Source organism: Myxine glutinosa, chromosome 11 (assembly GCF_964187855.1).
Source record: "Myxine glutinosa chromosome 11, kmMyxGlut1.1, whole genome shotgun sequence".
Taxonomy (NCBI): Eukaryota; Metazoa; Chordata; class Myxini; order Myxiniformes; family Myxinidae; genus Myxine; species Myxine glutinosa.
The window spans coordinates 106,040,512-106,067,602 of NC_136271.1; the positions used below are offsets into that span (position 1 = coordinate 106,040,512).

The 27,091-nt window shown below is 41.7% G+C and overlaps 1 protein-coding gene across 8 annotated transcripts in view; it reads right to left on the reverse strand.

Annotated features, from left to right (window-relative positions):
* The window catches only part of GOLGA5 (golgin A5), a 69,794-nt gene that overhangs the window by 16,017 nt on the left and 26,686 nt on the right, over nt 1-27,091 (reverse strand). For all 8 annotated transcript variants that reach the window (XM_078786973.1, XM_068105067.2, XM_078786974.1 and 5 more), the window contains exons 4-8: nt 26,629-26,714; nt 16,682-16,815; nt 15,826-15,949; nt 15,251-15,454; nt 1,297-1,467 (exon numbers count right to left, since the gene is read on the reverse strand). In XM_078786973.1, coding sequence (XP_078643099.1) covers nt 1,297-1,467; nt 15,251-15,454; nt 15,826-15,949; nt 16,682-16,815; nt 26,629-26,714 — 719 coding nt within the window. The remainder of the gene's footprint in view (nt 1-1,296; nt 1,468-15,250; nt 15,455-15,825; nt 15,950-16,681; nt 16,816-26,628; nt 26,715-27,091) is intronic.

Sequence of the window (27,091 nt, forward strand, 5' to 3'; positions counted from 1 at the left end):
AATCCCACCTCGTGGAATCCGGATCATGGCTCCAGGAGCAATGCACAGAGCCAGATGGATGGCAAAAGCACTATATTCACTACAGGTGTTCATGTTTCGGTCAGAGTTCCACTTGACACTTCGAGAGGCGAGAGAACTCCGAGCCTTCAACATTTTTGTCCGCCTTGTGTATGTACAGGCTTGGTTTCGGGCTCCACAAGCTATTGAGGCTCCCCTGAATGACATTAACCTCTTCAAGAAGTTGGAAAAGTTTGAACAAACCAATCAGAAGATGGCTCAGGCAGCCTTGAAGGCACTTGGCCGCCACACGTGGTACATGAGCCCAGTACTAGTGGCATTTGCATTCTTTGACACCAGAATTGACAAAGAAAGCAAGATCAATATGATTGAAGCATTGAAAAATGACGGTGAAAACCCCTCTCCAAAGAGACCAGCTATCAAACGAGGAACCGCCCTGTCAATCGCTGGCCTCATAACAAAACACACCAAGCATTTCTTCAGCATCCTAGGGACCCCAACTGATTGGATGGATAAGGATCCTGGTTCATGGGAGCAAGAAACCAGCTTTCAGGAAGCAAAGAAAGCCGCCAGTGGCTTAGTCGTGGTGAACGACAGGGCAGAAAGGGGTGTCGCATTGATACAAGACTACAATAAGCTCTTTACAAAGTATGAAGAGCAAAAGCAAGCTCTGCTCCAAGTTGTTGCTGCTCACAGGAAGATGTACCCCGATGCCAAGAATGCAACAGTGGTGAAACAGGCCCAGAAATAGGAGTTACATTTCTCATTATATTTGGGTTTTTAAATATTATGTGATATGGTGTCTCTTCATTTTATGAACTGAACATTTGGATTGTTATCATTGAATTTGTTTTCATAGCAATATAGTGCTATTTGTGCAGCTATTGTAACTTGTGTTTGCTAGAATACAAAGAAAGTGAGTGGAGGGTGGATTTTCATAAAACAAACTTCTGGTTTTGCTTTCGATCCATATATAGAAAAGTTTTGTAGACACCTTTAGTTTGAAGGCTGATGTGGCACCCCTAAATAAAATCAGATTGCTTTCATATTTGGTGTCTTTTCATATTGGAACAAAAGGAACAACATAAAGCCATGTCCCAGTAAATATTTTGAAAACATTATTTTGAGCACCATCCTAATATGTATATATATATATATATATATATATATATATATATATATATATATATAAAGGTATGCAACTATACAAATGTGTGTGCCCAAAGCAAGTCACGATATTATATACATCCTACTCAAAGTAACCATGTGAAGCTTCACCTGGATTTCCAAGCGTGAATTCTGCAACTGTGCCAGCAGCCTTTGGATCTCCTCTTGCTGCAACTCTCGCTCTCGTCTCAGATCTTCAACTTCGATTGCACTCACTGCAGTAGCCTCCAGGCCATCAGGCCCAATACCTTCCTTTAAACTATTGATCAGTTTCTCCTTGGACTGAGAATGAGAAAAAAAAAAGTTTTATAGAACACGATACACGACAGTGTTCAAGTATATACAGGAGAGCCTTGCCGACCACGAGGATTACATTCTTGAAAATCCCCGTGAACTGCAAATCCGCAAACTTGGAGAGTAATGTGGAAAAGGAAAATAGGGTTACGGACTTCAACTCTAAAATTTGTCCAAACTATACTCTTATTCAACATGTTTGTGCATTGTTTTTGTGCTATTTATTTTCATGAATAAATGTGTTATTAAGACCATGAAATAAAGTTTTTTCTTGAGTTATTATTATCTCATATGTAGCTTGTGGCTGATTGTTGCATCATTGCTGGGAGTGTGGTTGTGCCACTGATGCAATGCCCAATGTTTCCAGAAGATTGATACTCATTTTGCCGACCTCTGATTGATGAGAGGCTGAGACAACCACCTGGTGTTATCTAATGGCACGACAGGGACTAAAACTCATGACCATAAAAGATATTTAGTTAGCCACCTTGTATGTTAAGCCAACACCAGGCTTTTTTCCTGTTTCAAGACCATAAAATAAAGTTTATTTTCTTGAGTTAAGATCATAAAACTTGCATTTAATAATAATGATGATGATAAACTTGATCCAATAATGTGAAGGCGCCGATAAAGACGAGTTGATGGAGATGATTATTTTGGAGGATTTGAGGGGTCATTATTTTGAAGGTCCATGTTAATTAGGTGAATAAATGTGGAAAATAGTTCAATCCATCCATGATTATTCGAGTGCATTATCCACAAACTTTGCCTCAATAAATACATCACGATGGAGAGAATCAGTGAAGGGGAAACCCATGAACGGCAAGGCCATCCTTACTGCACTTCAATGTTAATAAAATAATGATTTTACAGATCGTTAAAGAACAATCAGGAGGTTTAGCGCTACTGAAAGTCTCCGACACCAACCACCTTTATTCACATAACAAGACGACGTTGCAATTTAGGAGATCAAGGCTTTATTGATCACCATCAAACACAGCGTCGATCAGCATCGAACATAGCCATTAAGGTGACCTCTTTACCCCGATTCACCTGACAGGCCCTCTAATTATTTATATATATATATATATATATATATATATATATATATATATATATATATATATATATATATATATATATATATATATATATATATATATATACACACATCACGAAAGAGAGGGGTGAGGAAGGGAGAGAGGGGTGAGGAAGGGAGAGAGGGGTGAGGAAGGGAGAGAGGGGTGAGGAAGGGAGAGAGGGGTGAGGAAGGGAGAGGGGTGAGGAAGGGAGAGAGGGGTGAGGAAGGGAGAGAGGGGTGAGGAAGGGAGAGAGGGGTGAGGGAGGGAAAGAAGGGTGGGGAGAGAGAGAGGGAGAGAGAGAGAGAGAGAGAGAGAGAGAGAGAGAGAGAGTGTGGGAGAGAGGGGTGAGAGAGGGAAAGAGGGGTGAAGGAGAGAGAGAGGGGTGAGGGAGGGGGAGAGGGAAATAAGGGTGGGGAGAGAGGGAGAGAGAGGTGGGGCATAGAAGGAGGTGGAGAGACAAAGGACCAGTTTGTGCGAGAGACTACCGAATCCATTTCAAGCGTCTTTGGGCTTCTTGAAAAGCGCTATATAAAATAAATGTATTATTATTACCTTCGCAAAAGCGGAAGGTTATGTTTTGATCGCTGTGTATTTATTTGTATGTCTGTGTGTGTGTGTGTGTGTGTGTATGTTATTCGCATAACTCAAAAAGTATTCAACCGAATTGCATGAAATTTGGTGGGATGATTGGTTATTATACGGGACACATTTGATTAGATTTTGGGAGCAATCGGGTCAAAGGTCAAGGTCAAGGTCACGAAAAGGTCAAAATCGTATTTTTACCATAGCGCGGTCAATTTTTATCCAATTGGCATGCAACTAATGCCAAAATGTTCAGAATTCAATGCCCGATCTTGTGATATACGACATGACCCAGTGAAGACATTACCCTTGTTAGCGGTTGGGGGTCAAAGGTCAGGGGGGTCACGACCTTGCAAAATGTGCGTTTTTTGTCATAACTCGGTCAATTCTTATCCGATTTGCATGAAATCAGCACCAAACTGTTCACTGTTCTGTTCCCTACACTCCCATGCCAAGTACAGAACAGTAGCTGCGGCGAAGGTATGCGCTCTACCGAGTGCCCGTTCTAGTTATTATTATTATAAGCAAACACGAAGACAACAAAGGTATCCCTAACCGACCCAGCAAAAAAAATTCCACAAAAACACATTTTCAAGTAAAAAATAAATTAAAAAAGGCAGGTACGAATGGAAGATGTCACACAAGAAACCGAAACGAGTACAACCCCAACAATTGCAAAAAAGAAAGAAAAAAAAAGAAAAACGAAATATCAACAGATATACACTGATAACTGGGAAAAAGATAAGAGCAGGAAGGTGTTGAAAAAAGAAAAAAGTTCAACAGATTGAGAGTAGAGAAAGAAGGCTTTTTGGAATGGCTAGGAAGAGGTCAGCTCAACTGGGATGGAGAATGGAATCATTATAAATGTGCAAGACCAAGGACACTACACCAATGGCTTTAAGAAAATGGCGAGACCGAGTCAATCGGACAAGTGAAATCGGAAAATCAGAACAGCAGTACACCCAAACACGACACAGTATGTTGAGTAATCCACTGGCACTTTGGCAAAAGTCTCAGTATCCCAGTTCCAGAAAACTCATGGAAACATGAACCAAAAGCAATCATTGGAAACAAGGAAGTAATGCTCAGGTATGATCTAATGATCCCATCAAGCGTGAACATAGAAAACAAAGCATTGCGACCAGATATAGAACAACAACAACAACAACATGCGTTTTAAGACCATTTTCCCTGCTGGAGCGGAGGTTAGCCTTGCGGTCCCCATGAAAATCTTCTCCATTTTGCCCTATTTTCTGCATCTCTCCTTGTTAACCCCCTTGCCCGCATTTCTTCTTCCACAATCTTCAGCCAAGTCTTTCTCGGTCTTCCCTGTCCTCTACTTCCTTCTACATTCATTTCCATCACTCTTCTCAACCAGTCACTTTCATCCTTCCTCAACACATGACCAAACCATCTCAACCTGTTCCTCTTCACAGCATCAATCACAGGCTCCATTGCCATCATCTTTTGCAATTCATCATTTGTCTTCCTCTCTCTCAACGATACTCCGCACATCCACCAAACCATTCGCATTTCCACCCTTTCCAGCCTTCGTTGCCGCTCTACGTTCATTACCCCTGTCTCGCTCCCATAAATCATAACACTTCTCACACATGCAGCATACACCTTTCCCTTCAGCTTCAACGACCCTCACCTCCTCATCAGCACGCCACTCAGTTCCCGAAACTTCTTCCATGCACATCTCACTCGAGCAACCGTTGCCGAGTCTGATCCACCTTCTCCATTCAGCATGTATCCAAGGTAGCAAAATGTTTTCACACCTTCCAGCTTCACGCCGTCTCCAAGATCCAACTCAACATTTCCTCCATCTGCAGCTCCCTCTGTGCACACCTTACATTTGAATGTAGCTGCGACACTGGTTAATGACCCTCTCAGACCACTGCATTTTTGATGAACCCAATCAGCGCACATTGTACATTGAAGGGAGTTCACTCCGACACCCTTCCTGCACACAGCACAGGGCCACTTCCCAGTCCTTTCCACCTCACAACATGCTTTACCACTTGCCATCACCTTCGTCTTTCCGATATTCACCTTCAGACCTTTTGTCTCCAAACATTCCTTCCACTTGTTCATCTTTTCCTTCAGTCCATCCATGCTTTCCGCAATCAACACCAGATCATCTGCATGCAACAACTCCTACGGTAAACCCTCCTTTACATTCTGAGCCAGCACCTCCATCACAGCTACAAATAGTAGTGGACTTAGTTCCCCTGATGCACTCCCACCTTCACCTCAAACTCACCACTGTTCCCGTCCTTCGTCCTGACAGCTGTGCGCGCTCTTTTGTACATTGCCATCACTACTCTGATCAACCATTCCTCCACTCCTAACTTCCTCAATGTCCATTTCAATACTTTGTGTGGAACCCTATCAAATGCTTTCTCCAGATCAACAAACCCAAGAAACAACTTCTTCCTCTTCTCCAAGTACTTCTCCTGCAACTGCCTCACAATAAAGAGCGTGTCTGTCATTCCTCTTCCTGGCATAAATCCAAACTGCATTTCGTCGATCGTCACCTTCTTCCTTATCCTCCTCTCCAACACCCTTTCCAATACCTTCATTCCATGCTCCAATAACTTTATCGCTTGGTCCGAGCCACACTCCAGAGGGTCACCTTTCCCTTTGTATAGAGGTACGAGGGTACTCAGTTCCCAATCCACTGGAATGCGGCCTTCTTTCACCACCAGATTACAGATCTCTGTCATTCTCTTCACACCCCAACTTCCTGCTGCCTTCAACATATCTCCCACAACTCCCGTCGGCCCTCCCGCTTTTCTAATCTTCGTTGCTTTTATCGCTTCCTCAACTTCCGTCTCAGTTATCTTCTCTGCCGGTCCTAAAACTGGGTTACTCTCTATGTTGCCATCCTATTCATTCTCTGTATTCAACAGCATTTCCATACATCTTTTCCATCTTCCTTTAATTCCATCTGGGCCCACAACGATTTGTCCCACTTCATCCTTCAAGCAACTCACCCCCATCACATCACACCTCTCTTTCGCTATCTGCTTAGCAGTCCTGAATACCGCTCTCTGACCCTCTTCCGAATCCAAGCGTTCTCCGAACATTTTCCGACATGCCTCCTGCGCCTTTGCTACCTTTTTCTTTGCAGCCTTCTTGGCTGCCTTATAACTTTCATGCTCTGCTTTTCCTGCTCCCGTACCCTTCGCCTTCTGCCACTCCTTGAACTTCTTCCTCTTCTCGTCAATCCTCTTTCCAACCTCATCATCCCACCACCATGTTTCCGAGTTCCTCGGTGGTCCTTTTGTCCATCCACATACCTCACCAACAGCTCCCAACAGAATATCGTTCATTGACATCCAACCACTTTCAAGATCAACCACATCATCCTCTACTCCACCCAGCCTCTCTTTTAATGCCTCCCTTACTGTCACCTCTTTCAACCTCCACACCTTCATTCTCGGTTGGTACTTCACCCGCCGAGCTCTCCTCGCACCTTTCACCCTTGGTGCGAGGAGCTCAGCTCCATCAGCAAACTCCAAAATCCTTTCACCTTCTCCATTTCTCACACCATATCCATAACCCCCATGAACTCCCTCAAAACCGTCCATACTCCTTCCCACATGTCCATTTAGGTCTCCTCCTACCACAACAACTTCCTCATCTTTCACGTTTTCCCATCAGCTTCTCTGTTGCACACCAGAACTTGTCCTTCTCTTCATCGCTCTGACCAACCTGCGGAGCATATCCCGAGATGACGTTAACCAAGAGCTTCCCAATCATCATTTTCACCATCATCAACCTATCACTCACTCTAGTCACACTCACCACACTGTCTACAAACTCCTCAGAAAACAGGACACCAACACCATTCACGCCCCCCGGGCACCCTTGCCATACAAACTTGTATTTCTACCCCTGCCTCCCCTTCACCATTCTCACACCACTTCCCTTCCATATCGTCTCTTGCACACAACATATGTCCACTCTTCTTCTGACCAATACTTCCACCACTTCCCCTGATCTCCCTGTCATTGTCCCCACATTCCATGTCCAAAACCTCAGAAACCGATCTCCACTTCGGGCTGTACCCTGCCCATATGTAGTTGTAATTGTCATGGTTCTCTTTTTGAGGCAATGTTTTTTTTATGGCCGGATGCCCTTCCTGGCGCCAACCCTCTTGGTTGCCTCTTACGACATGCAGGGATACGGTGTACCTATTCTAAACCAGGGTACACACCGGGAAAGATATAGAACCAGACCAGATATAGAACTGAGGTACAAAAGAGAAAATAACACATTGCTAATGGTGGGGTCAGTTCCCAGCGATTTTGGCCTAAACAATGCAGAAATCAAGAAAATGACCAAACACCAAGATCTCAAAAACGAAGTGAAAAGCTCCTGGAAGCTGAAGACCACCAAAATTGTACCAGTGATTATTGGAGCAACGAGAATGATAAAACCTTAGAGATCTTAAAAACCATCCTTGGGAATATTACAAACTAACTGCAATTGGAAGCTGTCCGAGACTCGGTGACTATCCTCAAAAGAGCCCTCGGAACAAAACTTTGAGAATAAGGAAACATCTCAAACTGGTCCATGAATCATGTGACCCCTTACTGAAACGGAGGGGGATACTTCGAAACATAGGAGGTCTCTGTTCCACCTTCTGAAACCCGCAGATGGAGATAACCAACGACAGGCACACACGCAGCATTTTATTAGTCCCCTACCGGTGTACACCGGAGGGGACCATATAGTCAGGTTCAGTATGTCCAGATTTAAGGTTTCGTCGGATTTTTTTGGGGAATTTGGAAAACTATAGCTGAAAAAGAGCACAGAGCTTTGATTCATCATTGAGTAAAGTCATCATCATCCTCATCATCGCTTTCGTTCATCACATCTTGAGAGTCCTCATCATTTTGGCACTGGATGTCACACTGACAAAGGTCTGTACAAGCCAAGTTGTTTGTTCTGCAGGAACAGAAATATATTTGGAATCCAAGATGGCCGCCACATAGGAGCTCTATGGTCATGTCTAGCTTATCGAACTTGTTACCATTGGATTCGGGGCCCTTGAAAATGTATGTTTAGCCGTTAGAATCAAAGCTCTATGTTATTTAGAAGCTGAGATATTGAGAAAAATTAGTTCTACGGCGGCAATTTTGAAAATCCAAGATGGCCGCCATACAGGAGTCTGTGCAAATAGCAACATTGGTTTTCTGACTGACTATACAATATAGTTTCCAAAAATATATAGTTTTCCAAATCCCCCAAAAATTCCAACGAAATTACATAGTGAACCTGACCAATAGGTTTGCACGCCATCCCTCCGTCAGTCCGTCAGTCCGTCCAGTGTCAGTCCATCACGCAAAGAACAGTTTTCCGGACTTTTTTTCTAAACGCTTAATGCTAATGATTTCAAACTTGGCACATCGTTTCCTCATGATACGTTACAGATCAAGTTCGAACTTCATGACGTTTCGATCATTTTTGACAAAGTTATGGCACTTTGAACTTTGGGAATTCTGATAATTCTGATGATCCTTAACTCAGTGCCATTTTAAGTTTTAATTTCCTTTAAGAAAGATTTTCTCTGCAATAATAGGACCGATTGAGATCAAATTTTCACCATAGGAGGGACTCGGTCTGTAGAATATTTTAATGGTAATTATGACGTCACAGGTCACGTGGTTCGGGCGCCATATTGTTTTTCGTGAAAACACGAAAATCCATTTTTCTCTGCAACGGCTGAACAGATCGAGGCCAAACTTTGCAGGCAGAATCGCATACCCATGACGAACAAAAAAAGTCAGCGAGCATGACGTCATGCATCACATGGTTTCAGAGTTATGACGTTTTTAAGCATGAACCTTTAAAACCGAGCCCCTCCCTCATTTTTGATCCAATCGAGGGGACACTTCACAGATCTGTTCCGCATGTCAGTCTACTAAAATGTCCTTTTGGAATTTGCGATAGCTCACGTGGTTTGGCAGATATCGTTAATTAAACGAAAATATTTAAAAAATGGATATCTTGAATCGCTTTATTGATCGACGTGAAACTTCATACTATAGTAGAAGTCATGAAGAGTAACAAGTGTGCAAAATTTCAAGATTGGATGTACGGTCTGGAAGCTAGAAGTTGTTATTGCGTGAAGAAGAAGAGGCGTCAAGTGTGCGGATTTAATTATTTATCACATGTACAGACAAAGCATCGTTGGACACGACCTGTCGCGGTCATTTTAACCTCAAATAAAATTCTAATTTAAGATTTGTCAATAGCTGAGGTATATAAACAAACGAATAAAACAGATTTGGTCAAATTCTGCCTTTTTTTAACTCGATCGCATTTGACAGAGTTGTGACAAGCTGAGGAAGAAGAAACCTCGCATTAGCTTCTCCAATGTGCCATAAAAAAATGGATATCTCTTGAATCGCTAGTACCTCAGACCGTGAGTTGGTAATAATTTATATAATTCTCACAGTGCAATACGTGCAGGCCGCTCCATGGAGCGACCTTATCAACGAGGCGAGGCGTGACACACGTGTCTCAGCATACCTCAGATCAAGTTTGAAAACCAGCATCAACCGTGCATAAATTTGCATATTCGATCATTTTTGACAAAGTTATGGCACTTTGAACTTTGGTAGGGGACATGTATTGCAGCGCAATACTCAGAATGCTCGTTATCATAGATTCGTGCCTGTTGTATGTGTGCATTACAACATCCTTAAAATCACCAAGTTTGGGAACGATTTTCAATGTTGTTTGACTACCAGACAGGCAAACAGAGCAAAAAAAGATTACCTTCCTCCTCTCTGTGTGTGCGCTATCGGGAAACATTCTAAGCCAAGGTACAGTAAAATTAAAGACTCGTCTTCATACTCATGTTCACATTAGTGTTCAAAATATAGTATTCAACATTCAATTTCAGCAAGTTATTCCTCGATCATAAAATGGTGATCATAAACGGACAATATATACAGACGGACAAGATATACAGACGGATATGAACCAATTGCTTAACCCTGCTTTTCACTTTGTGTGCGCAGAGTAAAAATAAGAAAAAGACAAAATAAACAGCTCTCCAAATCCTTTACATCTGCTTCTACTCTCATTCTCAATGGTTATCTCAATTAGGTCACTTGACAGCACAAAATGAAGAGAATAATTTAAAAAAACAATGACATCAATAACAGGCAGATGCTGTCAAAATTCCAAGGTATTCGAAAAATCATTCAGAACAAAGTCAAATGTGTTATTTTTATACATATTATATTTACCTCCTGTAAACGGTACGAGTTACGTGCTTCAATGCAGAAGAGACAACCATATTATTATTCCACCAAGTTAATCTTAAATGGAGCCAACCAACAGAAACAAACTCTTTAGGTAGTAGGTTGTAGACAGCAACCCCTCAGGGTGGTACTACCGTTCTGACTTAGGAGCGTTTAAAGTGGTGCCTGGAACAATCTTACAATCTCCTTGTCAGGATTGCTGGTCTTACTTACTGTCTCACTCAAACTATAGTTACCGGGCTAACTTGAATTTCTTTCTCACAAACAAACATTGTACACTTTTCATCATAAACTTTTCTTCTTTTTTATTTAATAGACTGGTCGGTATTCTCATAATTGTAAACCCACGGGCATTTCTTTGAGAAAGTCGGCAACATATCTTTTTCTATGTGTTTTTCGCTGCAACGAGCAGCTCTATGAGAGGACCGCGTTGTTGTTCTTGTTGTTGGGGTGCCTTTTTGAATAGCGCATGCGCATACACTCGGACGTGCGTTGGTATGAGGTAAGAACATCATGGACTAAAATCACGATTTGTTCGAAGAAACCAGAATAAATTTAGCAACAAAGACAACATGAATGTTTTCATATCAATCTCGTTTCACAGAACTCGACACAAATTAGGTGTAATTATTGAATAGCGCATGTGCATACACTCTACACTTGGACCTCCCCTACCGACCAAGCCCGTTTCAAATTATCCCCCTGCCACCCAGAATTAACATTAATAAATAACATTAATGAATTAACATTAACAGAAATAACATTCACATCCATACATTATATGTAATCAGTTGATGAAGCATGTTGCATCGCAAAACAAAGGACAAGACCAGAACTGAAAGACAAAAAGACGCTATAGTGGGGCAACTTAGCATAACAATTGTGCATTTTGTGAGGAAAGCACCAAATTTGGCACACTAGTAGACTATCCTATTATGAACAGATTTGGATATTGGGCCATCTCAAATTCAGCCCCTGATGGCTGTGGCAGCCATTTTCCAAAATGACACCTTCAGCTTGTTCCGACGAATTGCATCATCAATTGGCTTGGTCCTTTCCACCAGGCATTCTCTGGTGAAAGCCTGGAACTGCTCTTGGCCAATCTTCTTCACATTCCTGACAGTCTCAACTGCAGCAGGACCTGCAATTTCCTTTGTGTCAAGGACAACCAGATCCATGCTCTCTTCCTCAAAGGGGTTGCCAAGCTCTTCTATGACGCTGACAAGGGCGCGGACATCCTTGGCGAAAGAGGTCTGCACACTTGGTGTCTGGTCATGATGACGTGTGTCCTCTCGCCTCCCCCAGTGTTGATGGCCATCTTGGAACTCTTCTATGGCCCTGGCAACTTCTGGCCCGGCAATCATCCAACGCCACAGGGCACTTGGGTTGTCAGTGAGGCCGACTGCTCCACCATCTCCTTTGATGCAGGCGTTATTCTGTTCATGCGCCTGGTCGAATGGGATCGAAGAGAACACCTTCTTCGTCTTCTGTACAGTGAAGTTGCCAGCCCTGAATTCTCTGGCTACATCTGGGTGCTTCATTGGGAGTGCAACCATGTCCCTCAGGTGAACAGGGACCCACCTGGCATAGTGTGTGTGGTCTAAGGCATGGAACCATGGGACCAGTTCCGTCAGGGCATCAAGGTACATCGTGAATGAAGCCTGCCGCAGAGAACGCACGTAGACCAGTACCAACATCTCTAGTTCCAGCACAGTTGCCCAGTACTGAAAGTTGGGAATGTCTTCTCCTCTCTGGTGACACCAGTCTTCGAACGCAGGCAGGTCTTCTGCATCATCAGCATATGTCATACAGTGGCGTTCATACGCATGGTGTTGCAGGATGTGCAGTGCCGCTGCAGTGATTTGATGAGCTCTTCTTGAGCGGGTGACGTGGGCAGCTCGCAGGAAGGAGTCGGCCGTCCCTGGCGTTGCAATCTCAGCTTGCAAATCTGCAAAATCTGCAAATCTTGCAAAAATCAAATCTCTGAATCTGAGATGGCCCAATATCCAGATCTTTTCATAATATGATAGTCTACTAGTGTGCCAAATTTGGTGCTTTCCTCACAAAATGTACAATTGTTATGCAATATTTAGCTTAGCTGCCGGACTACTAGTGCATGCGTATAATTTAATGACTGGTCGAATTTGGTAGCGCATATTGCAACGGATATCCTCATGATTCTACACGTCGCAGCTGGTGACCACACTGTGGTCATTTTTCTCTTGTTGTATGCTGAATCCAAAAAACAATGTTGCCAAGCTGAATTTTGAAATTAACATGCCCAAAATGACAAAATTCAAAATGGCCACCAATTCACACTAAAAAGCTTATATTTCAGCTACTAAACAATGTAGAAAGTTGATTTTGGTGGCGATACCCACATGTTTGGGAACAAGAAAGTTGATGAAGCCAAAATAAATTATTATTATGGCCACAATCTCGGATTTCAAGATGGCCACCATGTTCAAACAGGTATGATTTCTAATATATCAGAACTTGTAAGCCATCGAAAGATTAATTCTTGTAGTAATACATCCACTTTTATTCTGCCAAAAAATCTGGCCATGATGATAACTTTTCACATTTCATTCAATAGTTGTGTAGTTATTTTACTATACATATGCAATTCAAGACATTTATGCAAGTCTTCAGATTTAAGTTTGGTTTATGCATGTGAGGTCTTGGTTAACATCAGCACAGGTACAAAGTCCAGTACAAGGAAGTTTTGCTTTCCTGCACTTGCACTGGAGATTTCTGCAGCCAGTTTTGCATTGGCAATGAATAATTTCCAAACAAGCTTGGGGAATTGGCTCCAAAGACATAAGGATGGGTACAAGATCATTCTGTTCAATTTGCCATCCCATATCTTCTGGTTTGGGCAGTCTCTGTATGGCAATGTTTGCCTGTCGCCACACCATCACCTGAAAGTGCACTCTTTGCATATGGAAACTGAAGGCATCGCTTGTTGGTGGCAACTTTTCTGGACTGTCAGTGCGAGCAAAGAGCATATGGCGGGCCTCATCAAGTGAATCCACTGCAACCTTGTAAATCTTGCACATGAAACACTCTGCTTGTTTCATATCATCACTTGTCAGTTCCCCCAATCCAACATAAAAAAAGAAGGTCAAAGTGATGCTTAAAGATTTCCCATGCTGTTTTTTTGGAATGGCCATATACAAATGAAGTAGTGCCTGTGCCGGTCAAAGCATGGAATTGAAGAATGGCTCTCTCTGATCCTTTAGGCAGCTTCTCAAACACTTCACGCAGGGGTATGTATTTTGGTTTTCTCACTGTCCCAGCCATCAACCACACTTTGCACATGCAGGAAATTTCATGTAGATGAGCCAGCAGAATAATAAGGACATCAACATCCTTTGAAACAAGAACAATGTTGTCCATAGCCATCTCTTTGCTCATGTGAATGGCATGCAAAATGAGTCTAGTATCCCCTTCTTCATGGTTGGCTGAGAGATTGGTCAAATTGAGACCTTGATTTGAGCTTATGACCCCTTTCCTCATCAGAGAAACCACCAGCAACAACAATTGTTTCCTCTTGATCTTGAGTTTGAAGCACCAGTTCATCTGATATGAACTTGGCAAGGTCAGCTTTATTTTCAGGAAGAGCAAGAAAACTTTCCCAATTGTTTGGAAGGGGAACATTGCGATCTTCGATGACTCGACGAACAGCATGAGTACTTCTGTTACGTCTTGATCGTGTGGATGCCTTGATTGATATTTTCCGGTATCTGTTAAATGGCACAATTCGAATGGCACCTATAGCCTGGTGTTGGCTTAGCGGTTAGGGTGCCGGCTTGGGATCCTAGGATCCTGGGTTCGAATCCCGGTCGATCGCTAAATTAACACCAGGGGGGTTGACTCAGCCTGTCATCCTTCCGAGGTCGGCAAATCGAGTACCAGCTTGCTGGGATGAATGATCCCGGTGTGTACCCCGGCTTAGAATTGGTACACCGTATCCCTGCGCATCGTAAGAGGCGACTAAGGGTTGGCGCCAGGAAGGGCATCCGGCCATAAACATTTTTTTTGCCTCAAACAGGGAACCATGATCGTCATGGGGCCCGCAAGGCTAACCCCCACTCGTGGGGAAAATGGCCTTAAAACGTTCATTCATGTCAAATACTACATCGATCCTTTTGTATACACTTCCTTTTTGCAACACACATTTCACAAATGAGTCTGCCACATGACCAAATGTTTTGGCCTTGTCTGGCTTTCCAAGTGCTACTTGTGCTTGGCCATCAATATAATCAATCCTGATTCTCCTTCAAGTGTGATTGATGGCGGGCAAGTAACATGCTGTGTCAAGACAACAGCCAATATAACACTACTACAACAACTTTCTTGTCCCCAAAAATGTGGGTATAGCCACCAAAATCAACTTTCTACATTGTTTACTAACTGAAATATAAGCTTTTTAGTGTGAATTGGCGGCCATTTTGAATTTTGTCATTTTGGGCATGTTAACTTCAAAATTCAGCTTGGCAACATTGTTTTTTGGATTCAGCATACAAAAACACATCGAAAAAGATATGTTGCCGACTTTCTCAAAGAAACGACTGTGGATTCATCGATTGGCAACTTTTGGAAATATCCGACCAGTCTATAAGGCTTGGCCCCGATGAGGGCTATGCGTGCATGGAGCCTCCAACATATTAAAAAAAAAAAAACACGAAAAGCAAGATAAGATTATAAATGGTCAAACTTTTTGGCAAACATCTTCCAAGTTCTCTCTTAGACCATATGCAGACTGACATGTGCAGTGATTGTGGCTTTGAGGTAAAGTAACGGGGGTTTCATGGCCACCTGTAAGATTCTTGTGGCTTTCTGCTTGTAATCAGCCATTTCCTGCTTCAGTGTGTCCAGTGCTGCTGTGCTCATCTTGTTTTTCTGCTGGGCCTGGTTTGTGAGATTCTTTGCCTCACTCATTCGTCTCTCTGCGCCAGCCAAGGCTTCTACCAGACCCTGTCGCTCGGACTCAAGTCGAGTAAGCCGGGCCAAAAAGTCCTCCTGCATTGAAACAGTCAAATTTTAACAACATTTCACAAATTACAAGATGGAGGTTTAATATGACAAAAATAAATCCAAGAACTAGTTCAGTCATTCAGCATTCATACATCGAGCAAAATCCCATTGGTCCTCTGCCCCAACCCCCCCCCCCCCCCCCCCTCCCAAAAAAAAAAACATCCTTTCTCTCTTACCTGACACATTTATGAAATACAGATACAATAAAAGTGAGTGTGCAAATGCAATTACTGTACTTACTGTGGAGAAAAAGGAAAAACCCTCCGAAAAAAACAAAAAAACACCTATATTTAAACCTTTTCATTTAATTTGCAAAAGACATGGAGGAATAAATCGAGCATGTGCTGAACTCGCACCTGTGTCTCCAGGGAGCGTTCTTTCTCCCTTCGAAAGGTAGACTCTGCTCCTTTGAGCTGTTCCTGAAGAGAGTGCAAGGTGTGGCTGTGATGACTGCTGCCCTCCTCCTGGTCATGCAAGATCCTGTCAGGACAGCAATTACACACGATCTGTATGAAAATGCATTTTGTTCATGACAAACAAGCTTGCAAATGAGAGAAAGGGTGCAGCGAACAAGATATTTATCTGCCATTAAGATTTGGGGTTCAAGGCAGTTTTTGAAATCTGCATCGAATGATTATTAGGATATCCAGTTCCATCAAGTCGTGTCTGACCTCTGGTGACATTTATGATCAGATTTCTCCAAACATCCCTATTCTGTACTGCTTCCTCAAGCTCTGGAAGAGACAACTCGATTGCAGCTGTTACCCCATCCATCAGGCACAGACAAGGTCTGGCTCTTTCTCTTCTTCTTCTTCTTCTTCTTCCCTCAACCGTAACCAGCATGGATGGTTGAGTTCTCTATACTTTCGTTTTCTGCACACATGATGTGTCCAAAGTATGACAGTTTCTGTTTCAGCGTCAGCACTAATGTACATGGTGGTATAACTTCTTCAAGCACCGACTGTTTTGTTCTTCTTGTAGTGCAAGGAATTGGGATACAGGGATTAAAGTAATGCCTCATATTTTATTTCTTGAGTATTTAAAAAAAGCAGTTTCAATAAAGAAATGTATAAATTAAAGAACATACAGGTTCAACTCAACATTGGGAAAATGACATGCAAGTGCACACACATGTACATGCATTCCATTCCCCCAATTCATGACAATATAACAGTCCATTTGTATGGAAGTGGATGGTTAAACGAGGTGCACCTGTTCCGATCTTCCTGCACAGCCTGTAGGGTTTCATCCCTAGTCTGCAACAGCTTGTCTGCCTCATCCAGCCGTACCCTGAGCACAGCCAATTGAGAGTCCTTCGCTGCCAGGACCTCTTTTAGGTCTGTGACCTGGATCAAATAAGAAGAGAAAAATCGAGCAAAAGAGATTACTTAATCAAAAAAAGAAATGGGCAGAGGAGTATCGAGTATCATCAAGCTCCCTGTGAAGGTTAATATCGAACAGGTACAAATTCACAGGCCATTGCACATTTTGGTAATGCATGGTGCAGTGATTGAGCTTGAGCATTCTCATACACAACCAATCGCCATACCCGATAACGAAAACGAGCAAATTTTTGAGAATCACCAGATTACCATCGGTGAAATTTCAGAGGAATTGGATGTCAGCATTCAAAGTGTAGCACTTTTCCAAGGATGCCGGACAAGGATGTATGTGTATCAGAGGGAAAAATAATTGAGGTTTCATTAACTTCCTTTTCCGAGAATAAAAAGTCGACATCAACTTTGAACTCTCTTCATTTGAAAAATAATATTACCTCAAAACAACAACAACAACAACACCTCCAACAACAGGATCACTCCGGAAAAAAATTAATATTACCTTGTACATATTGTTGCGAATATGGAATTTGGCCTCCATATCCGCTTGTAAATATTCCCCTATTTTCTCCAATACTCCCCAACTTTCCCCAATCCCCCATTCCCTAGTCCCATTGCATGTAAACAACAATCAGTAGAGCCGACCTTCCCCTTATTCCCCCATTAAATGTCGTGCCCAGGTCCACCGCACCACACGTAGACAACTTTCGGACATCTTCCTAGTTATTCTTAATCTATGTCAGTTAAGGCCTCGTTTCCATTAATTATGACTCTTCGTTGCACCAGAATGTGATTATATGGCATCAGTAGTGAGTTTAGGACCTTTCCCATACCTCCTCCCATCTTCTTCCCCAAACAACAACAATAACAACAACTACAACAACAATTACAACTACAACTACGACTACAACAACAGAGGGGCGGGGAGTGTGCGTCCTCACACCGGCTCGGTTACCCGCCATGACCATGCGCTCCACGGCGTTACCCCGAAGGGGCTGGCTGTCAGCTCCTCGTCAGGGGCGGAGCCAGTAACCCCCCCACGCACCCAATGAGAAGCAACGTGCCGATTCCATCTGGGGCGGAGCTAACGAGCCGAGGGCGTGTCACTCCCCGCCGGATATACGCGGCCCCGCGCCGGATGTGACGTCAGATGCGCCTGAACTACGGAGAGCAGAGGAAGCCACCGCCACCCCCAGCGCGACGATACCTCCCCGCATCTTTGGACCGGACCGTACTGGACCCTGTCCTTGAGCCAAGAGTGCACCTTGAGCCATCGATACCCGCTGTCCTTTCCATCAACCCCCGTGTGAGTCAGCTTTGTCCCGTTTATCTGTCGTCTGTTGGGAATAATATAAGATTGTGTCTAAGTGCTTGTCTTTCTATGCTGTCCCTCTTGTAGTTGTAATCTAACCTTCCGCCTTAATATAACCTCCTCCGGAGGTCTTGAGAACTGAACCCCTGGTGTCGTATTGTGTTATTGTAATCCAGCCGGGTGTCTTCTTTTTCTTATTGAGCCAGCATCGCGCGACTAGTCAACGTTCGGGCACAATCGGGTAACTTGTGCAGACGTGGTCATACCATAAAACCGCTCGGTAAATAACATCCAAGCCACGTCTGTAACAATATCTTCACAACAACAACACATCCGATAACACCAAACCTCTGACAACTAAGGAAAAAGAAATATTACCTTAACAACAACAACAACAACAACAACAACAACACCACCATCGCTTCGGAGAAAGAAGCTGTTCGATACCTGAAGGCCAAAAGCCTGAGGCCCATACGTGCTATGGCCTTCTTCTCAAGGCCCATAATAGCTATTAGCTGCAACCTTTCGATATACATTTGATAATCCTTGCTTTACACTCAAGGGAAAACTGAAATGAGAGGCATAACAATTGTGAATACTGAATAATAATGCTTCCGCAGATGGCTTAGGTCGACCCAAGCAGGAACATGGCAGCAGACGCCAGCTTATACAGCCAATGGGTGTGAGGCAGTCATTCGATGGTCTGCCCACTGATTTACCAATACATACGTACATAGTTCATTCTTTTCAAATATCCAATCAAAAGCACAGTTCGGCTATTTAGTATATATACCAAAGATGGACGGAGGTTATATTTTCACCCGTCTGTTCGGTTGTGTGCAGGATATCTCAAAGAGTTGAGGAAGGATTTGGATGAAACTTAGTGGACACGTTGGGTGTGTGACAAGGACGAGGATGAGTTGGTTAGGTGACGAGAACAACGTGATTAGACTTTTGTTCAGGTCCGAATCCAGATCCAGCCTGGACCAAATCCAGACCCCGAAAAAGCCCTAGAGCCTTTTTAACCCTAAGACCCTTTGAGATCCTGAAGACCCTTTCAAACTCCAAGACCCTTAAAGACCCCCTAAGACTCAGAGGACCCAAAAAGACCATTAAAGACCCCCAAAATATGCCAAAGGGCCGAAAGACCCAGAGGACAAACCACACAAGCACTTCCTGGCGAGGATCTGCAATATCCGATTGCTCTTTCTTGTTTAGGTCTGTTGTGTCGTGTTTAGTTCTGTTTATATGATATTTCACAGTACTGAAATGGCTTACAAATCCAATCAGATTGATTATTTGCTGAGCCTTTGTGAACACAGCAACCAAAAGCAGTTCGTGTTAGCCAGTGCTGCAAATGTTGGTACTAAGTTTTGTCGGTGACGCATAGGCTTGGATAGCAGGAAGAACGTACACCTGTATTATGCATCTTCACTGTGAAAATGTGCTCAAAGCAAGAATTGTAAAGACAAATGATTTATTCATAATAATGATATACAAGTGTGGATAACACGTTGTGATAAAAAGCATCAAGCAGATTGCAATATCTCCAATTAATCAGGTGTGGATGTGAAGCAATGCCGTACAATGGCACTGGGACGAGCAAACTTTCTGGTCTGGTCAGTCTTTTGGGACTGCCACTGGTAACGTGTAACCCAGTGTTACCTGCCGCATGGTCGGGTTGTCAGCGACTAAACCGACACCCCTCACTGGCTTTGCTAGTGGGGAGGGTGACTGACACCTGCCAGGACCAAAAACAACACCTGGCAAAGGGTGGGTGAGCTTCCATAGGGAGCCATCCAGTAAGGAGATGGTGTCTCCAAAAAAAAATCAAACATCTGGTTTCAGCCAGTTCAAATCATACCAAAGACTTCAAAAAATGGTACGTGCTGCTTCCTTGCTTAAAAATGATAGAGCACGGACAATCTCCATCGGTTGACATCCATGGGGAGAAGGAAATTCCTTTTCAGGAAATGCCCCGCTGAGTACGGTGAGAAGCGCGGCACCATTGTTATGACGTTGCTGGTACCCAGAGTATCCTGGGAAGTGAAGGTCGTGATTGCACTTTCCCCAAGCTCAGTAGCTGTGTTAAGTGTTTGCCTCATTAGTATGTGTGTGTGTGTGTGTGTGTGTGTGTGTGTGTGTGTGTGTGTGTGTGTGTGTGTGTGTGTGTGTGTGTGTGTGTGTGTGTGTGTGTGTGTGTGTGTCAGCTTTATCATGAGCCTTAGACTTCTTCTTTGACCACAACCTGCATTACGTATGCAACGTTACATCTCTTCTTTCATCTACGTGATCTGCCACAAAAGGCCCTCATCTCCTCTGCACATAATGTACAGACATGCCAAATCTATATTATAAAAGGAGCCGTGCCTGTCTGTTCGTCGTGTTATAACTTGAGAACGGATTAACGGATTTCAATAAATCCAGTATATCAAGTATAAATCAAGTATATAAACATAGGGGCAATACCCCTGGTGCTCACCTGGTGGAATAAACAGTATACTACACTGACTAAAGGTATTTTATCCAATTTGAATGGTTTCTAGAAGACAGGGCAGTATGTAGAATCATACTAACATAACATAAGACTAACCCTTGGATGCAGGCATTAAAAATCCTACATAAATGCAACCATTGGGCCTCGGAGGCCCAAACGATGTATTCGTTTAATGTTTTTAAAAACATTTTTTCATACATTTTTTTTTTCTTTTATATCCTTTTTCAATCCAAGTCGAAACTCATGGTTGTGTATTTGCTCAGAAAATGTGAATCATTGATCCCATTATTTGGAAGAATCCCATACAAGTAATGAATCATTTTATTTATTTTTTTGCCCAAATTTTTTTTGTTCTTGCTTTTTGTACACCGCACCTTTCCTATGCCATCTCCAGGCATTGCAAATCGTCATTGCCGGGCACCGAAGTAGGCTCGGCAGTGACGCACGCTGAAAGAGAGTACTCAGTTATCACTCTGGTTGTTTTCTTTCTTGTTTTCTTTCTTGTTGTACACCGCTCCTTTCCTATGCCATCTCCAGGCATTGCAAATCGTCACTGCCGGGCACCGAAGGGGGCTCGGCAGTGACGCACGCTGAAAGGGAGTACTCAGTTATCACTCTGGTTGTTTGTTTGTCCGAGCGATATCTCAGCCATCCTTTGAGCTAGGAAGCTGAAATTTCGGCACAATAGTGAGCCGTATTTTGTCAAACCGCAAATTGTCAAAAACCGTATTTTTAGCCGCGTCGCAGACGCTGGTCATAGAGTGCCCTCTGCTGTTGTTGTTCTTCTTGTTCTTCTTCTGCTTCTTGTTCTTGCAGAGAAGACAAAACCTCAAAGCTCCACCCATTCTGGGAACCATAGCTCCACCCATTCTGGAAGAGGCTTCATATAAACAAATATCCACCATTTTATTAACTCGCATAGCTTTGAGGCCTGTTTTGTAGGCCCGTGGTGTCTTCCTCTCTCACACAGTTTTATTTCAAATCAAATTCGATATATCATATCATTTTTCACAGTCGCTAATATAGTTTTAGACTCGGTTGAAAAAAAACGGGAGGAAAATCCGATGAAAGTTGCCCTTTATAGAACGAAATGAATTCTCAAAGGCCTGTAACTTCAAGTCCATTGAGATATATATTTTTTAAATCGCGGCATGGTCAGTCATACACCGCCCGAAATAACAGACGGGAAAATGCCGAGATATATATATTTTGTTTAAATCGCGGCATGGTCAGTCATACACCGCCCGAAATAACAGACGGGAAAATGCCGAGATATATTAAAAATTCGTCCATTTGATGACAATCGTCACGATGAAATATTTAATTTATATGTCATCACAATAATGTGGAGAGAGGAGCATAGCTTCGTTCACGTGTCGCCACATACGGGAAATTGCCGAGATTTTTTTTTTTTTTTAATTGCGGCATGGTCAGTCATACACCGCCTGAAATAACAGACGGGAAAATGCCGGGATATATTAAAAATTCGTCGCCACACACGGGAAATTGCCGAGATATATTTTCACTTTGCACAAAAATAACATCAAGTAATCGAATCAATAGGAATGTCCTGTGCCTATAACATCGACGTTATAGACACAGCTGCATCTAGGCATTGTGTAACATAGACGCGGCTTTTGTTTAAATTTAAACTTTTTGTACTTGTTTGTTTTTTGATTATTCAATTAATTGAGGAGTTATTTAATTATTAGCGATTAATTAAGTACTTATTTAATTAATCAAATTTCCTTTCTCTTCTGACCATCAACTCAGGCACCTTTTGAGTTAGGACGCTGATATTTGGACATGCCAATAACCAGGTGATTTGTCTGCAAAGGCTATTTTTGATTTATTAATTAATCAATTAATCGATTAATTATTTAATTATTCGATTAATGACTATAATTTTTTTTTTTTCAGTTACAGATTCTGATGAAATGGTGGTGGTTTATGTGTTCTCTGACTGAATTGATTAACAATTTAATTTTTTTATGATTATTTATTTATTTTCATTATTAATCATTTATTTATTTTCTTTCTCATTTGGCCAATATCTCAGGCACCTTTTGAGCTCGAAAGCTAATATTTGGACATGTCACCAAGTGATGTGGCTATCAATTATATTTTTGATTTATTGATAAATCAATTAATCAATTAATCGATTAATTATTTAATTATTCGATTAATTACTTTAAAAAAAAAAATTCAGTTACAGATTCTGATGAAATTGGTGGTGGTTTATGTGTTCTCTGACCGAATTGATTAATAATTTAATTTTTTAATGATTATTATTTATTTATTTTCATTATTAATCATTTATTTATTTTCTTTCTCATTTGGCCAATATCTCAGGCACCTTTTGAGCTGGGAAGCTAATATTTGGACATGACAGTGACCAAGTGATGTGGCTATCAAGGATATTTTTGATTTATTGATTAATCATTTAATCGATTAATTATTTAATTATTCGATGAATGACCTAATTAATTTTTTAAGTTACAGATTCGAATGAAATGGTGGTGGTTTATCAAGGATATTTTTGATTTATTGATAAATCATTCAATCGATTAATTATTTATTGATTAATCGATTAATTATTTATTGATTAATCAATTAATTATTTAATTTTTTATTAATGGCCTATTTCATTAAATTTCTAAAAGATACATCTTCGGATGAAGCACTAGTGGTTTAGTTATGCTATTAGCCAATTGATTATGAAAATATTTTGTGATAATCTTTTATTGATTTTAATTATACAATTAATCAATCAATTAGTGTACACCTCTCCCTCCCAATGCAGCCTCTATGAGCTGCACTGCGGTATTGCCGGGCGCCTGAGGCGCCCCGGCAATGCCGCGCTGTAGAATATTTAATTATTTGGCATGGGGCGGTGTACTTTGAATGTATCTTTACTTGTTTGTTTTCTTGGTTGTTTGTTTGTTTGTTTGTCCGGGCGATATCTCAGCCATCCTTTGAGCTAGGAAGCTGAAATTTCGGCACAATAGTGAGCAAGGCTTTTGTCAAAAACAATATTTTTTATTTTTTGATTAATCAATTAATTGAGGAGTTATTTAATTATTAGCGATTAATTAAGTACTTATTTAATTAATCAAATTTCCTTTCTCGTTCTGACCATTAACTCAGGCACCTTTTGAGCTAGGAAGCTGATATTTGGACATGCCAATGACCAGGTGATTTGGCTGCAAAGGCTATTTTTGATTTATTAATTAATTAATCAATTAATCGATTAATTATTTAATTATTCGATTAATGACTATAATTTTTTTTTTTAAAGTTACAGATTCTGATGAAATGGTGGTGGTTTATGTGTTCTGTGACCGAATTGATTAATAATTTAATTTTTTAATGATTATTATTTATTTATTTTCATTATTAATCATTTATTTATTTATTTTCTTTCTCATTTGACCAATATCACAGGCACCTTTTGAGCTGGGAAGCTAATATTTGGACATGACAGTGACCAGGTGATGTGGCTATGAAGGATATTTTTGATTTCTTGATTAATCATTTAATCGATTAATTATTTATTGATTAATCAATTAATTAATTATTTTTTAAATAATGACTTATTTAATTAAATTTCTAAAAGATACATCTTCGGATGAAGCACTAGTGGTTTAGTTATGCTATTAGCCAATTGATTAAGAAAATATTTTGTGATAATCTTTTATTGATTTTAATTATACGATTAATCAATCAATTGGTGTACACCTCTCCCTCCCAATTGGCCTCTATGAACTGCACTGCGGTATTGCCGGGCACCAGAGGCGTCCCGGCAATGCCGCGCTGTAGCATATTTAATTATTTGGCATGGGGGCGGTGTACTTTGAATGCATCTGTACTTGTTCAACTTTTTTTTTTCTCTCTAAAGAGTTGAGGCTCATGGAGGAGTATTTGCTCAAAAAATATGATTCACCGATCCTTTTATTTCGAATGAATATGACCACAACTGTCAAAAATCCTACGCAAATGCAGCCATTGGGCCTCAGAGGCCCCACAAATGTTCCCACTAACCTGAATGAAATTTTCATATTTTTGTCACTGAATTATTTGTAACCAAGTTATAGGAGCATATAATGAGGCTCATATCAAGAAAATAATGATATAACATAGTAGTACAACAACATTTATGAGGGGCCTCTAAGGCCCCAGGCCTGCATTCGTGTCAGATTTTCGGGTTATAAGTGGAGAATGAAGATTTTCCCACGAGCCTGAATGAATTTTTTATTTATTTATGTCACTGAATTTTGTGTAACAACATGAAAGTCGGTGAAAATGAGCCTCATTCCAAAAAAATAAATTGTACAGCATAGTTTTTGCAACAAAAAAAACCTTGTGGGCCTCCGAGGCCCAATCACTGCATCCAAGGGTTAAACAAACAAACAAAAAAATACATACCTCCCTCACCCCTCCCATCCTGTATACCTCCTGAAACCCCAATTTTTCTCATGCCTTGAACAAACATTGGTACATCACGGGTGATGAAGATTGTGGTGAAGTTTCATTGAAATTGTTTATATAGTTTCAGAGAAAAGAGCAAAAACCTATTTTGTGGGGCAACCCCCCCCCCCCCTCCCCTCCCATACACCTCCTCAGGGTCTGATTTTTTTTCTTTCTTTTTTTTGAAATGCCGTGAACAAACTTTGGTACATCACGGGTGATGAAGGTTGTGGTCAAGTATTATCGAAATAATGCGTGTCGTTTCAGAAAAAAAGCAAATTCCTATTTTGGGGGTTCAAACCTGGATCCACTTTGACCCAGGAAAACCCCTTCATACCCCGATTTTTTTTAATGCCGTGAACAAAGTTTAGTCACAACACAACAAATATCATTTGTGCCAAATTTGGTCGCAATCCCATCAGCGGTTTCGGAGAAGAAGTTTCAAGTGTTTACGGACTGACGACGCACCATCGCATAAGCTCCCCTAAACATCGTTCCAGATGAGCTTTAAAAAAAAAAAAAAAAAAAAAAAAATTCTTTGTTCGTATGCAGTACAACGCTGTGGGGTAGCATCATTGGCAAAGAGCACGGTTGTGCCGCTGATGTAATGTCCTCTTGCTGGTTAGGGCAGGAATTTGTAATTTGACCATGGTGCTGAAGACAGCTCACCTACGACAGCACGCACAACGATGATTCACTCAGTCTGTGAAACACGGGGATGCACAGTTTACTGCTGGGCCGGGATTCAAACCCAGGCTGGACAGATTAATGGCTAGTGTGTGTACCTCCAGGCCATCCTGTCAGCTCGAATAGCAAATGAACAAACTTGATTAAAAAAACAAAATATTGGATTACAATTGGCACTTTGGTATTCCAAAGTACAAAATTGATTTATATTCCATGTTGATCATTCAGTTGGATGGCATCAACATAAAGTAGGAGATACAGTACATGCACGAACTGGTGTTGAAGCCTGGTGTTGGCTTGGCGGTTAGGGTGCTGGCTTGGGATCCCAGGATCCTGGGTTCGAATCCTGGTCAATCGTTGAATTAACACCAAGGGGGTTGACTCAGCCTATGATCCTTCCGAGGTCGGCAAATTGAGTACCAGTTCACTGGTAATTCCCTGTGTGTCGTAAGAGGCGACTAACAGGGTTGGTGGCAGGAAGCACATCCGGCCATAAAACATTGCTTCAAAAAGGGGACCACGGTGCCTGAAAAAGGCCAACCCCTGCTCTGCGGGGAAAAATGGCCTCAAAAGGTGGTTCTTTTTCTTCACGAACAATATGCCACACAAAATGTGAAATTTCTCACTGACTTCTACAGCAAAGAGCCTGGCACACCAAATGTTTGTTGCAATTTTTGAATGGTGCAGCGAAAGCTCCAAGGTCGAGTAAACAGCAGAAGTCTACATATCAGTGCATGGGTGATACTTTTGATCGATTGATTATTTGATTATCATAATCACAGTTGCCCTCTTTGGATTTTTGGTTCATCTTCAATTTGATCACATATTCTACAGTCTACGATCATTTGTTTCACCACACCTGACTGTGTAGCTCCCTTACTGCCTCGTCACTCTTTGAGGCATCCGAAGTCCACTTCTCAAGTCGAGCTTGTGCAACACCAAGGTCTGTGATCACAATAAAAATCAAACAGAAAAAGCATTTAAGGGCGTGGAACTCCACAATTCGACACATGAAATGGAATGGTAGGAATTCAATGGGTTTAATAATTATTACGTACGCAACATTACATCTCTTCTTTCATCTACATGGTCTGCCACAAAAGGCCCTCATCTCCTCTGCACATAATGTACAGGCATGCCAAATCTATATTATAAAAGGAGCCATGTCTGTCTGTCTGTCTGTGTCTGTCTTGTTATAACTTGAGAACGGATTAACGGATTTCAATAAATCCGACGACGGTGGATTCGGGTAACTCTAAGGAGGGTTTGTGATCCAAAATATATGTATATTTTTATGGGTACAATGGTACATGGACAACAAC